Source organism: Hemitrygon akajei, unplaced genomic scaffold, assembly GCF_048418815.1.
Source record: "Hemitrygon akajei unplaced genomic scaffold, sHemAka1.3 Scf000091, whole genome shotgun sequence".
In the NCBI taxonomy this organism is placed as follows: Eukaryota; Metazoa; Chordata; class Chondrichthyes; order Myliobatiformes; family Dasyatidae; genus Hemitrygon; species Hemitrygon akajei.
The window spans coordinates 1,689,782-1,703,365 of record NW_027331977.1 but is presented as its reverse complement, the minus strand read 5'-3'; the positions used below and the strand labels follow the sequence as shown (position 1 = coordinate 1,703,365).

At 41.0% G+C, this 13,584-nt stretch overlaps 1 protein-coding gene across 1 annotated transcript in view; it reads right to left on the bottom strand.

The window, feature by feature from the left end:
- LOC140722858 (uncharacterized) overlaps window positions 1-13,584 on the bottom strand; it is a 247,995-nt gene that overhangs the window by 189,911 nt on the left and 44,500 nt on the right. Inside the window, exons 10-13 of the mRNA XM_073037498.1 lie at window positions 8,706-10,362; window positions 7,835-7,915; window positions 6,698-6,880; window positions 3,000-3,112 (exon numbers count right to left, since the gene is read on the bottom strand). Coding sequence (XP_072893599.1) covers window positions 3,000-3,112; window positions 6,698-6,880; window positions 7,835-7,915; window positions 8,706-10,362 — 2,034 coding nt within the window. The remainder of the gene's footprint in view (window positions 1-2,999; window positions 3,113-6,697; window positions 6,881-7,834; window positions 7,916-8,705; window positions 10,363-13,584) is intronic.

The window sequence follows — 13,584 nt, the reverse complement described above, 5'->3', positions numbered from 1 at the left end:
TGGACATGGTGGAAGATTACAAATACATAAATGTATACAAGTGGACAATAAACTGGACTGGTCAAAGAACACTGAGGCTGTCTACAAGAAGGGTCAGAGCCGTCTCTATTTCCTGAGGAGACTGAGGTCTTTTAACATCTGCCGGACGATGCTGAGGATGTTCTACGAGTCTGTGGTGGCCAGTGCTATCATGTTTGCTGTTGTGTGCTGGGGCAGCAGGCTGAGGGTAGCACACACCAACAGAATCAAAAAAACTAATTCGTAAGCCCAGTGATGTTGTGGAGGTGGAACTGGACTCTCTGACAGTGATGCCTGAAAAGAGGATGCTGTCCAAGTTGCATACCATCTTGGACAACGACTCCCATCCACTCCATAATGTACTGGTTAGGCACAGGAGTACATTCAGCCAGAGACTCATTCCACCGAGTTGTAACACCGAACATCATAGGAAGTCATTCCTACCTGTGGCCGTCAAACTTTACAATAGGCGGGACCTGGACTTATTTTTTCCACTTGGCATGATTAACTTATTATTATTTAATTATTTATGGTTTTATACTGCAATATTTCTTCACTATTCTTGGTGGTGCGGCTGTAACGAAACCCAGTTTCCCCCGTGATCAATAAAGTATGTCTGTCTGTCTGTGTTAAATCCTGTTGCGAACTTTCTGGCCTTCTTCTAAGCTAACCACTGAGGTAATAATTCCATCATTGTATTCAATGCATACTTACATTTATTACCCACTTATAAAAATCACTGTTGGAAGTCTAATTCGCTTTGTATGTTCGAATATGTCTTTGATTCTATTGGCAAAACTATTTTTATGAAGTTGCACACCACAGATCTGTATCATTACAAGTATAATTTTCCCTCAGAGCATTTAAATTAAATGTTAATTTAACATTCATAAATATAATTCCTGTAATCGTGTGCAGTGCGGTGGCTATTTTTTTTCCTGGCACCGAGTTGTAACAGGGTAGCAAATTACTCAGCATTCATACAAACCGGAAGTTGGATGTTAGAGACGTACCAATCTCATGAACTTGGCGGGACTGAAGCATGTATTCCCTAGACAAAGGCAGCCTAAGGAAACCAGGATCTCATTCCGATGAATTGTCCGAGAACGTTTTCATTGGTTGTTGTTTATTGTCCTGAGCATCGATTCACTGGGTTTCCTATTTAGTACTGTGTTAAACTATTGTCCGATAAAATGATTAAGATGCATGGTTATGGATGCTACAGAGGTTCACCGGTCCTGCACATCTAGGGGGCAACCAGTAACGAATGCATGTGTATTAAAAGGGATGAACATTCGTAGCCCGAATGAATTGCTTATTTAGACTCTGAGTACTGTTAAATTATTGGGAAATGTTACCATCATGGAGCAGAGGTTTGACAAAATGGGTGCAAAGACTTTGTTTTTGATCACACTAGCTCTGATCTGCTTGATATTATTGCGGCTCCTGAAGAGCCGGGGTGGGGTACGTGTGCTGACCATACTTTCCGGCTGGAGGTGACTGTATAAGGGTGCCATATCAGAAGCCGAGATACCTGTAGGTGAGGGCGAAGTCATTAAAACTGGTTTGTTTTGTTTCTATCACCAGGTTCGGATATGGTCCAAGTGCAGAGTGAGAGACACTGAAGCATGTTGATCGTTCACAGCAAATGGAAAACAAAGCCTACACTGTGACTGAAAAGAAGAACTAAGAATAAAACGAATAACACTAGACTTTCAAGTCATTTAACAGTAGAGTCCAATAGAGTCAACTGCAAGGCTGAATGCAAACAAGCAGCGAAACATTGCTGTGCCCCATCGACAAACATTACGATGGAATGAATGGTATTAAATACTACCACAACAAAATAATAAGTAGCTGGCATGTGCCATTGCCGAATTTGCTGCATTGCAGTATCTGTGGTTGTGACACGACCCCTCTCTCTAGGCGCAGCCCCAGAGGCCCCACAAACCTATGTCTGCTAGAAGTCCCCAATGAGGGACTTGCCCAAGATGTTCTTAAGAGATGCTGGTAGATGGGTGCCATGGTGTGTACTGCCAATAGCAGAGCCAAAGGCCTCCACGTAGAGACTGAGACCAGCGCTTTTACAGAGATTGCTCGACCAAGTGACACGGTAAGACAGATCATTCTGAAAATGAGGACTCTCCGATTGGAGCTAAATGGGCATCTGCATCAACAATAAATCTAATAGAAAACGAATAGACCACCCAGAAAGACCTGGAAACTCGAGATGCAGGGACGACCCGAGAAACCTGGGGTACTTGAGAGGGAGACGTGAGGAACTCGAGAGGAAGGGAGACATGGAGATTCAGAGGGACGGAGTGACCTGAGAACCCCAAAAGACCCAGAGACCTGGGAATCCCGAGAGACTGAGAGACAGGAGATTCCGTGTTGTGACATTGTCTGTGGAGCGAGGTAAATAAGTGTCTGATTTGGGTGTTCAATGAGTGCACCGGCGAGGTGTGAGAATTCTGTGTTGGTATCACTCCTTACCTCTCTGGACAATAAATGGCCAAGTGCCAACTTGGAGAGTCCTAGTTATCATAGGCTCAGAATACTTTCGGGATTATGAGACTATGGCAGACCCGACCTCTCAGATGCTGGATGACTGATAACATTAAAAACAAACAGCGACTGGTAGAGAGTCTGAGAGACCCGGCTGCTGACGCAGTGAGATCTTTGAAGACACAGGACGCTTTGGCTTCTTCTTCCGTGGGGCACGTGCAAGCACCAGAAGATGTTTTATTTTGGTGCGAAGACAAGCCCAATGGAGCTTATGACGTGATTTCTAACATAGGTTACTGAGCCTGCTTCGATTCGAGAAGGTGAGGACTATGCCTTATCTCCCCTAGGGTGATCCCCAGCCCAAGCGCTTCAATGGGACATTCCTAGACGTGATCGGAACCTTGAGATAAGTAAACAAGAACAAATGAAATCAACATTCTGAGCCACGGCTACAACTGGACACAGAATGAAGCTACCGGGTATTCGTCGTACTATCTGACGTTTGGCCATGAAGTGAGTTTGCCCGTTGCTCTCTATTTTGGGACTGGCGGCGAAGATTTTCCACAGAACACTAATATGAAATATGTGTCTAGTGTTAGAAGGAAGTTGCAAAGGCTTACAAACCAGCTGATTTTTCGGCTACCTAGCAGAATCAATCAAATAGGAAAAGGGATGATCAAAGGGTTGGGTTCTGCCAATTGTTACCTGGAGACAGTGTCCTCATAAAGAATTTGGGGCTACCTGCGAAGCATATGTTGGAGGACCCTATGTTGTCGAGAGTCAGATGCAAAACATACCCGTTTTCCGACTGGGACAGAGGATCGGAATGAACCTGTCAACAAACTCCATTCGAACCGCTTTCTAACTCTGGGGCAAGAGGAGTGTTTTGATCCAGAACCTGACCTGGACCCTACACCTCATAAGAGGATTCTGTGGCAATATGAAAGAACTGACTAACAATCAGCAGAAAGGGCTGGATCAAAGCTAAGCACTGAATTTCATACGGACTCAGAGGATGAGGAATTGGGAGTGTGGTATATGCTGCCCTTTGCAATCTCCCCAATCACTCAAGACGATACCTCCAATCCTCCCACTGATGAGGCGAGTGTAATGGGCAGAACTGGCAACAGGCAGGGAGGTTTGCGGTCAGACAATGACGGGTGGCTGGACTCTCAGGTAACTGGGCATGTTGTCGAGCCCAGCCAAGTGACAAAGTGACCTGAGTCGTCGGGAGACACGAGTAATGTCAGGGAGGGGCCTCCCCATTCAGACAAGAAAGAGCCCAGGTAGTGCCTGAAACTGAAAAAATAAATAATTGGGTAAGAAGGTCTCAAAGAGTCAAAAAAAATTGCAGATTAGTTGGGCTATGTCGCTCCAGGAGAAAAGAGTGTAGCATCTGTCCCCTTGGTGAGATACATCACTGCCATTTACACCTCGAGCTGAGGTCCTGGTGTCACGACATTTCTGTAAGAACTTGTATTATTCAGGAAGGGGTAATAATTTCCCTGAAAGCCATGGGGGACATGACTAATTTTGATGGGAGACAGTGTAAAGTTTTCACTGCTAGCAGGATGATATTTGTGTGGAAACACTGTTTGGGGTATGATTCGAGCTAACGGATGCTTTGGTATGCGAGCCATCCAATCAGGTGAGCGGTATTTTTATCTGTGTGCCTGACACGGGTGTGAACTGTGGTCTTTCTTCAGCGGGAGATGATGAGGGAAGGCGCTGGAGAGAACCGGTGGTAGTGTTCAAACCAGTGGGGACCGTGATTCGATGGAACAGGCTGTAAAGTCTGCTGAGGAACAGTGAATAGAACATGTGGAAGAGTAGAGCAGCAACCTGTGCGCAATTAACTGCTTATTTATAATTCGCCCTTTCTTGTTTTCTTTTTGCTCTTTCTTTAGTTAAGCTAGCATTCATAAATATAATTCTTGTAATCGTATGCAGTGTATTGTCTGTTATTTCCTGGCATTGAGTTGTAACAGGGTCAATAATTACACAGCATTCACACTTTACCTGGTTTGGGTGGGAGTGATATCCCAATCGCACAGATTTGGCGGGATGGGAGTTTGTATTTCCTAGAGTTACACCGTCCTAGGAAAGTATACTATCATACGATACACGTTAAGCTTACTGGTCTGTAGATACCAGTGTCAGTGAGGTCACCCTTCTTATACACTGAGATAATGTTAGCCCACTTCCAGTCCTTACAGGATTCAACATTCTTAACCGACTTTTTGAAAAAACATGTTATAGGTTTATATATTTAATCACAGACATCTTTAAACACCCTTAGATATCTGTTGTCTGTCTCTGGAGATTTATTACATTTCAGGCTTTTCAGCTTCAGCAGGACCTCACTTTCTAAGATCTCTAAGTCACTTTACAAAATCTTATTTTTCCCTACACTTACTGGTAATCTGCTATCATTTTGCAGCTGAATACATTATCAAAAATATAAAGTAAGAATATCGGTTATGTACTTTTTGCATAATTTAATACCGTATTATTATTGCCATTCACTTAACTTCCTCCTTGATTATTAAAGAATTTACTATTAAAGTATTGAAAAATATCCTGGGGTCAATCGTAACATAATGAATAATATCATTCTCAACCTGTCCTTTGGCAGTTTTGATTTCCATCTTGACAATAACTGTCATAGTTTCATATACCCTTTGGTTAACACTATTACTATTTTCTCTGTATTCTTCATATTGCTCTCTTTTCTTCAATTGTTTTATCTACATCTTTATTCTTCCATGTAGTTGATCTATTGTTTTTTTCTGCTTCTCCCGATCTTCAGAATAAAAGTTTCCTGCAGTTCATGTATTAGCTCTTTAAATCGAACACATTTTTCCTCAACTGACTCAACGTCAAACTATTCCTTCCAGTTTACCTTCTGAAATTTTTAGCACATCTGTGCAAAATTTGCCTTTCTGAAATCAATGTAATATCTTTAGTTTTTACCGATATATTCATCAAAAATAGTTCAGGTCCAAACATGATCTGATCACATTTTCCTATAGGGTCAACATCATCCTTACTGATCATTCTGTCCTGATAGTTACAGGATATCAATCTCCCCTCATGTCGATGCATTAATACACTGGGTCAAAACAACAATCATTTAATAACTGAATAAATTCACTTTCCTGCAATCCATGCGCCCTTGCATTCCCCACTGAATATTTGGGTAATAACTATAACACCACCTTCAGAACTTAATTATCTAATATTCTGATCGAGTTTTTTATGAGCTCGATCAGCATTAAGGGGTCTATAGCAAACACCGAATATTATTCCTTTTGTCTTCATGCTTTCAATTCTCACCCAGATATCTTTCACTAAGTCTTGATTCATCTCCTATTATATGCAGCCTCATGTTTAAATTTTCTCTTATGCACATGGCTACTCCGCAAACTTTAGGATCTTGCCTATCTTTCCAAGTACAGTTTATTCTTTAATACTATATTCATCGCCATACTTTGAAGTGATCATCAGTATTTCTTTTTCTTTTGTGGAAGAAACAACTGATCACCTAAGACCCTGATACCAGATTAGAAAATAGAATTTACTATAAAATGGGTAAGGCAAGGCGAAAGAAGTCGGAAACTTTGCAGATCTCAGCTACATTTGGATACGTGTCACTATTTATGGAAGCCTCACATAATGATGTACGTACTGCACCATTCTACCAACACCGCTATGTTATTAATTCAAAGAGGAAAACTGCAAATTAGTTCAGACCTTCACTTAAGTTTTCAGTTCTCTACCGTTGCAAAGGTTGTTGCATTATTGCCAGACTTCATTTAACTAAACGGTCCATATAAATTTCAGTTCCATATCAAATGTAAAGTTGTATAGACGTTCATTCTGTTATCAGGGTTAAACAGTTGGATTCAATGTCAGAGAGTACGTTTACTTGTCCAATATGTTTAATGCTTCGCCATCTGTTGAAAAATAAAACTAATTAGATATCAAAAGATAATAGCTAGTGATGTTGTTTAGATATATATAAGCAATATGTAGTTCAATAACTATTATTTTGTTGTATCAAGTCCTAAGAATTATATATTATTGTATTCATTGTTTAAAACAATTAACATCCTTCTTTTTAACTGAAATCAATGTACTTTTTTTTTGCTTTGTCTAACAAAGATGAACTCACGTGATTTTCTTCTGCTGATTAAATCTCTCATAATGATATTGAAGTTTTTCATCAGTAAATTGATTGGCCTGTTTCTCATCCTGACTGGAATTGCTCATGTTCAGCTGAATCAACGAAGGATTTGTGGTGAGAGCAAAGAAGGCACTCTCCAGACAATTGTCTGTAAGATGGTTAGATTTCAGACTGTATTGAAAGCAAACGGGAGTTTGAGAATTAAAAAGTGAACACACACACTGACACGCGCGCACACACACAGATATACCCCTAAACCATATGCAAATGCATTCATGCCGTACAGCGTTTCGTCATACTTATGTAAATGCTGGTGACTTCAGAATTTCTTCAAATATGGGCTCTCATATGAATATGGATTCTTCAAATCTAATGTTTATCAGCTTCATTTGTGTCTGAATAAGGACAAACACAGGAGCAACCAGCACACTTGAAATGATCTCCTCAAGTCAGGCAACACTTAACTAAGGAATGAAATGTTTGATATTTCGGGCTGAGACAAATCGACCTGCGGTGAAAGCGGAGAAGGAAGGCAATAATTCCGTTAATCTATTCTGTTTGGTTTTATCTACACATCGTCCATCCCTTAATGCGATTGATTGATGACATTTTTTCTCTGATTTCTTCCAGCATTTTTCTGACTCTTGTGTCTACGCAGCAGATTTCAAACCTGCGTCTACCTTAACCATCTCCTCAACTCCACTGGCGTCATCTGCCCCTTTTCATTTACTACTTCTATGTTTACATTTGCCATCCAGTTTTCAACACTCTCCCAATTCTAAACATCTTCCTCTTTTAATTAGAACGATCTGCGCTTTACAGGTAATGATACATAAGTCCAGCTGCAATATTTCAGCCCTCCCATGCCGCTGTCTCCATTGTTTCCCATCGATCTTCCGTCAACACACTTAATCTTCATGCACGGTCTCTAGCAATACCGTTCCCTGCATAGATGTCGCCTGAATATCTGATTTTCAGCAGCTTGATTGCGCATAATAGCTTCTACAATCGCTTGTGTGCTGAAGAATTAGTTAGACTTTTTTATAGGTACTGATATGCTAAAGAGAAAGATAATTGAATGACAGCTATTCCTCTTGACGCTTAACATCATAAACAATTACTTACGCCAGCATTTTTACTTTACTGTTTTTGAGAACATCGAAGAGGCTCTTCACTCCAGAATCTTGTAGGTTATTCTGGTTCAGTCTGAGCATTCAATATAAACACGAATAATTAATTGATCCGGACACGGAAAACTCAGAACTATATTCCATTAAGTCATTATGCTGACATGATGTTCTAAAGGCAATTCAAAATCAATCATACAGCTATTACTATTAATTCAATGTTCGCTTTGAGTCTAATTGCTGAACTTGAAATTCACTCCACTGTCTATGTAGAACTTAGCAGACTACAAACATCTAAATTATTAACACAGATATATGTGAGTGACTGCAATCCATTCAGGTTAACATTTTACTGAATCTCAGCAAATGATGGCATTGACATTAGACCACCATTTAGTGGCCAACTTGCCATTTCAAGAGGAGAAGAACGTTCTCTGTCAAGCACGAATAAACTAACCCACACTCTAAATCCACTCCACGATACTTCAAGTAGCATAAATTAATCAAATGGACCTCCCTGCTTGGTATTGTGCTAGTCCGTCTAGTAATCCGTTGCAAGACAAAATGTTTGTCCTTTGACATAAAACGCACTTGAGATAATCGCTAAGACGATGCAAGGGTCATCAAAACAAAATATGAGAAGCGTATTTTCTTGTACCATGTACATATAATTTTAAATGGGAAAATACTTAAATGGTAATAATAAACTTTTGAGACCTTATCAAATTAGACCTACCGATGAACCTAAGTCAATGAGGAAAATACGTTTGTTTATTTAGCTCCAGTGTGATTCCTGCACTCCCCATCATGACCTCTTTGTGCTGATATGTGTATACTTCTTTTATACTTTCTGATATTTGACACATTACCTGAGAATTACACATCTGCACATCACTTCTTCCAGTTTACAAATCTCCTCTGGTTGGGCAAAGCACGAACTGAGGTCCAGCTCCTGAATCACTTCAAGGGAGATTAAAGTTCTGGATAAAACAATGCAGTCGAGAGGTTTGAGACGAAGGTGATTTAATGTAATGGTTGGAATGGAATCCAGCACTTCCTTCATTATTTCATTGTCTCCAAATTCAAGTAAGCTGTACAGTATGCATAGAAACATTCTTTGAGTATGCTTCGTGTCCATGTCCTTCAAGCGTCTGCTGACACTTTTTCTGAGCCATTCGGAGATACAGGAGGTAACTTGAGTAGGGACTTTCTGCAGATCCCTCTCTAGACGATCAGTTGACTTCCGAGAACACAGACCGACAAGAAAAATTGAAAATATACCGAATCTCCCTGTAATGTCTGTAAATATTTCATCGAGTATCCTTTTCAGTCGAGATATTGGAGCATTTAGAACATTGGTAAGTGCAGCAAGGAAGTCTCGTAAAACGGAGTGCCTGAATTCGTAAATAACACCACCCCTCTGTTTGTCTGGATCTTGGTACATAAACGCAGAGATAAACATGAGAGTGCACGAATCCAGATCCCTGAATGCGTTGCCTTCAAACGAAAGCATGTTTTGTCTAATTCCCTTGTCTGCCAGTTCACCAACTACAGTTAAACACTTCCGATTTGTGTCACCGTCGTAACCACATTTTGCAATAAGGTGTGCGACGTAGTTAAAGAGCACCTGGGTATGGATTCCGATGCGGTTTGTTGTCTGTCCTTTGCCTTGTGCCTGGAAAGACTCCAGTGACGAGGCGAGGGTGAAGCAAAACAGAGGGTCACTACATATATTCCACAATATGTCATTCTGCTCAATGAATTCCACAATTTCCTTTGCACTTTGTCCATGACAGAGATAACGGCGAAAATATTCTTTTATTTTCTTAGCATTGAATCCCATAACTTGGAAAGTTGAATCTACTGTTACGTGACGCAGAGCTTCCAGGTTCCAAACTCGGGTTGTGATCAGCACTGAGCAACCTCTCAGAAATTCACCCTGTAGGAGACTGCGAAGGATATCGCTTACAAAATATTCAGACTCTGTGTCGGTACATCTGTATCGTGGATCGCTGTTTCTACCAGTGTCAGAGAGAGTTAATGGTTGATGCAATTGGTCCAAGTCATCAAATATAAACAATAACCTTTTGGGTTCATTCCACAGATGATCCAGATAATTTTCCAAGTAAGGGTATGCGTCAAGTATCAGTCTACTTAATGTTATGCGACCTTTTATTGCATTTAATTTCTGCATGTTGAAATGAAGGACAAAACTGAACTCTTCATATTTCTTTCCTGTAGCCCAATCATAGATTAACTTCTGAATCAGGGTCGTTTTGCCAGTTCCTGCAGCTCCATAGACAACGCTGATCTTCGACATATGGTAATCACTGTTGCTTTGTTTGAATAATTCATGGTGTTCAACTTCTGGCATATGCATATTAGATTTTCCTGTTAAATCTCCATGTTCACCTTGTATCACTGTAATCGTTGGCTCAGTGTAGATGTCAGAAATTAAACGTGGCTTGGGCAAGTTTAGCATCCTACTCTGATTTCCGAGATTGCGTTTGTGTCGAAGTTTCACATCTGAAATAATGAATAAACATAAACAGTATTTCTGTGCTTTGTTTATGGCATAAATGAGGCTATTTGCAGACTGACAAAAATAATAATAATTGTTCCTAATTTTGGATATGCAGTGTCACTATCAATTCAAAGTAATTCAAATGGTTCTTCATACCACATCTATACAACAAAATTAAAATTAAAATTAATTAATTGGTGGCACAAAACCTTTGAATTCAACAGTAATTCAATAATGAAATTCTTTTTTTTTTCTTCTTCGCAGACATCCAGGAAAACAAAGGAGTCTCCCAAAGAATGAATGATAGTTAAATATTAGAACCCCCAAAGCCCTAGATGCTCCGTCCCACGCAAAGCAGCATCAAAGCAACCCCTCTCCCCCACCAGCAAAAACAAAGCCATTGGTGCCCATCACCTTGCACTGAAGCGTACAGCAGAGCATCAATAAAGGGAAAGACTGACAGTACCCCAAAGTCTACTCGTTCCCTGGTAACTCACTCGTCATGCCACAGTCAGTCTCTCTCTCTCTCTCTCTCTCTCTCTCTCTCTCTCTCTCTCATAAGGGGGAAAGAGGTGCCCTCGTTTCACAGCGAGATGGAAGACATAACAAAAAACCATCTGATTTACAATGTTAAAAATCATTGACAGAAGAAGCAGCCAGAATTTCCTCTGTGTCGATTAATGGCCACAATCCAGCGTGTACTCCAATTACTGAATTACTGTGCTCGTGCTGAAAATCTAACCACAATAATTGTACTTTTCTAAATACTCGAACAAAATCATCCCAACATTTCAAACATTCGTCACTTTCATAAGCAGTTCTGATATGATTATTTCTTTAAGTGTTAGGCCATACTTAGAACCCCTCCAGTTCGCCTATCAGCCCTGACTATGAGTTGAGGATGCCATCATCCAGCTGCTGAGCCATGTCTACGCCCACCTGGACAAGCCGGTGAGCACTGTGAGGGTCATGTTTTTTGACTTCTCCAGTGCGTTCAACACCATCCGCCCTGCTCTGCTGGGTGAGAAGCTGACAGTGATGCAGCTGGATGCTTCCCTGGTCTTATGGATTATTGATTACCTGACTGGCAGACCACACTACGTGCGCTTGCAACAATGTGTGTCAGACAGAGTGGTAAGCAGCACTGGGGCTCCACAGGTGACTGACCTATCTCTCTTTCTCTTCACCATTGACACCTCGGACTTCAACTACAACACAGAGTCTTGCCATCTTCAGAAGTTTTCTGATGACTCTACCATAGTTGGATGCATCAGCAAGGGAGATGAGGCTGGAGCTACGGTGGGAAACTTTGTCACATGGTGCAAGCAGAATCATCTGCAGCTTAATGTGAACAAGACTAAGAAGCTGGTGGTGGACCTGAGGAGGATTAAGGCACCGGTGACCCCTGTTTCCATCCAAGGTGTCAGTGTGGACATGGTGGAAGATTACAAATACATAAATGTATACAAGTGGACAATAAACTGGACTGGTCAAAGAACACTGAGGCTGTCTACAAGAAGGGTCAGAGCCGTCTCTATTTCCTGAGGAGACTGAGGTCTTTTAACATCTGCCGGACGATGCTGAGGATGTTCTACGAGTCTGTGGTGGCCAGTGCTATCATGTTTGCTGTTGTGTGCTGGGGCAGCAGGCTGAGGGTAGCACACACCAACAGAATCAAAAAAACTAATTCGTAAGCCCAGTGATGTTGTGGAGGTGGAACTGGACTCTCTGACAGTGATGCCTGAAAAGAGGATGCTGTCCAAGTTGCATACCATCTTGGACAACGACTCCCATCCACTCCATAATGTACTGGTTAGGCACAGGAGTACATTCAGCCAGAGACTCATTCCACCGAGTTGTAACACCGAACATCATAGGAAGTCATTCCTACCTGTGGCCGTCAAACTTTACAATAGGCGGGACCTGGACTTATTTTTTCCACTTGGCATGATTAACTTATTATTATTTAATTATTTATGGTTTTATACTGCAATATTTCTTCACTATTCTTGGTGGTGCGGCTGTAACGAAACCCAGTTTCCCCCGTGATCAATAAAGTATGTCTGTCTGTCTGTGTTAAATCCTGTTGCGAACTTTCTGGCCTTCTTCTAAGCTAACCACTGAGGTAATAATTCCATCATTGTATTCAATGCATACTTACATTTATTACCCACTTATAAAAATCACTGTTGGAAGTCTAATTCGCTTTGTATGTTCGAATATGTCTTTGATTCTATTGGCAAAACTATTTTTATGAAGTTGCACACCACAGATCTGTATCATTACAAGTATAATTTTCCCTCAGAGCATTTAAATTAAATGTTAATTTAACATTCATAAATATAATTCCTGTAATCGTGTGCAGTGCGGTGGCTATTTTTTTTCCTGGCACCGAGTTGTAACAGGGTAGCAAATTACTCAGCATTCATACAAACCGGAAGTTGGATGTTAGAGACGTACCAATCTCATGAACTTGGCGGGACTGAAGCATGTATTCCCTAGACAAAGGCAGCCTAAGGAAACCAGGATCTCATTCCGATGAATTGTCCGAGAACGTTTTCATTGGTTGTTGTTTATTGTCCTGAGCATCGATTCACTGGGTTTCGTATTTAGTACTGTGTTAAACTATTGTCCGATAAAATGATTAAGATGCATGGTTATGGATGCTACAGAGGTTCACCGGTCCTGCACATCTAGGGGGCAACCAGTAACGAATGCATGTGTATTAAAAGGGATGAACATTCGTAGCCCGAATGAATTGCTTATTTAGACTCTGAGTACTGTTAAATTATTGGGAAATGTTACCATCATGGAGCAGAGGTTTGACAAAATGGGTGCAAAGACTTTGTTTTTGATCACACTAGCTCTGATCTGCTTGATATTATTGCGGCTCCTGAAGAGCCGGGGTGGGGTACGTGTGCTGACCATACTTTCCGGCTGGAGGTGACTGTATAAGGGTGCCATATCAGAAGCCGAGATACCTGTAGGTGAGGGCGAAGTCATTAAAACTGGTTTGTTTTGTTTCTATCACCAGGTTCGGATATGGTCCAAGTGCAGAGTGAGAGACACTGAAGCATGTTGATCGTTCACAGCAAATGGAAAACAAAGCCTACACTGTGACTGAAAAGAAGAACTAAGAATAAAACGAATAACACTAGACTTTCAAGTCATTTAACAGTAGAGTCCAATAGAGTCAACTGCAAGGCTGAATGCAAACAAGCAGC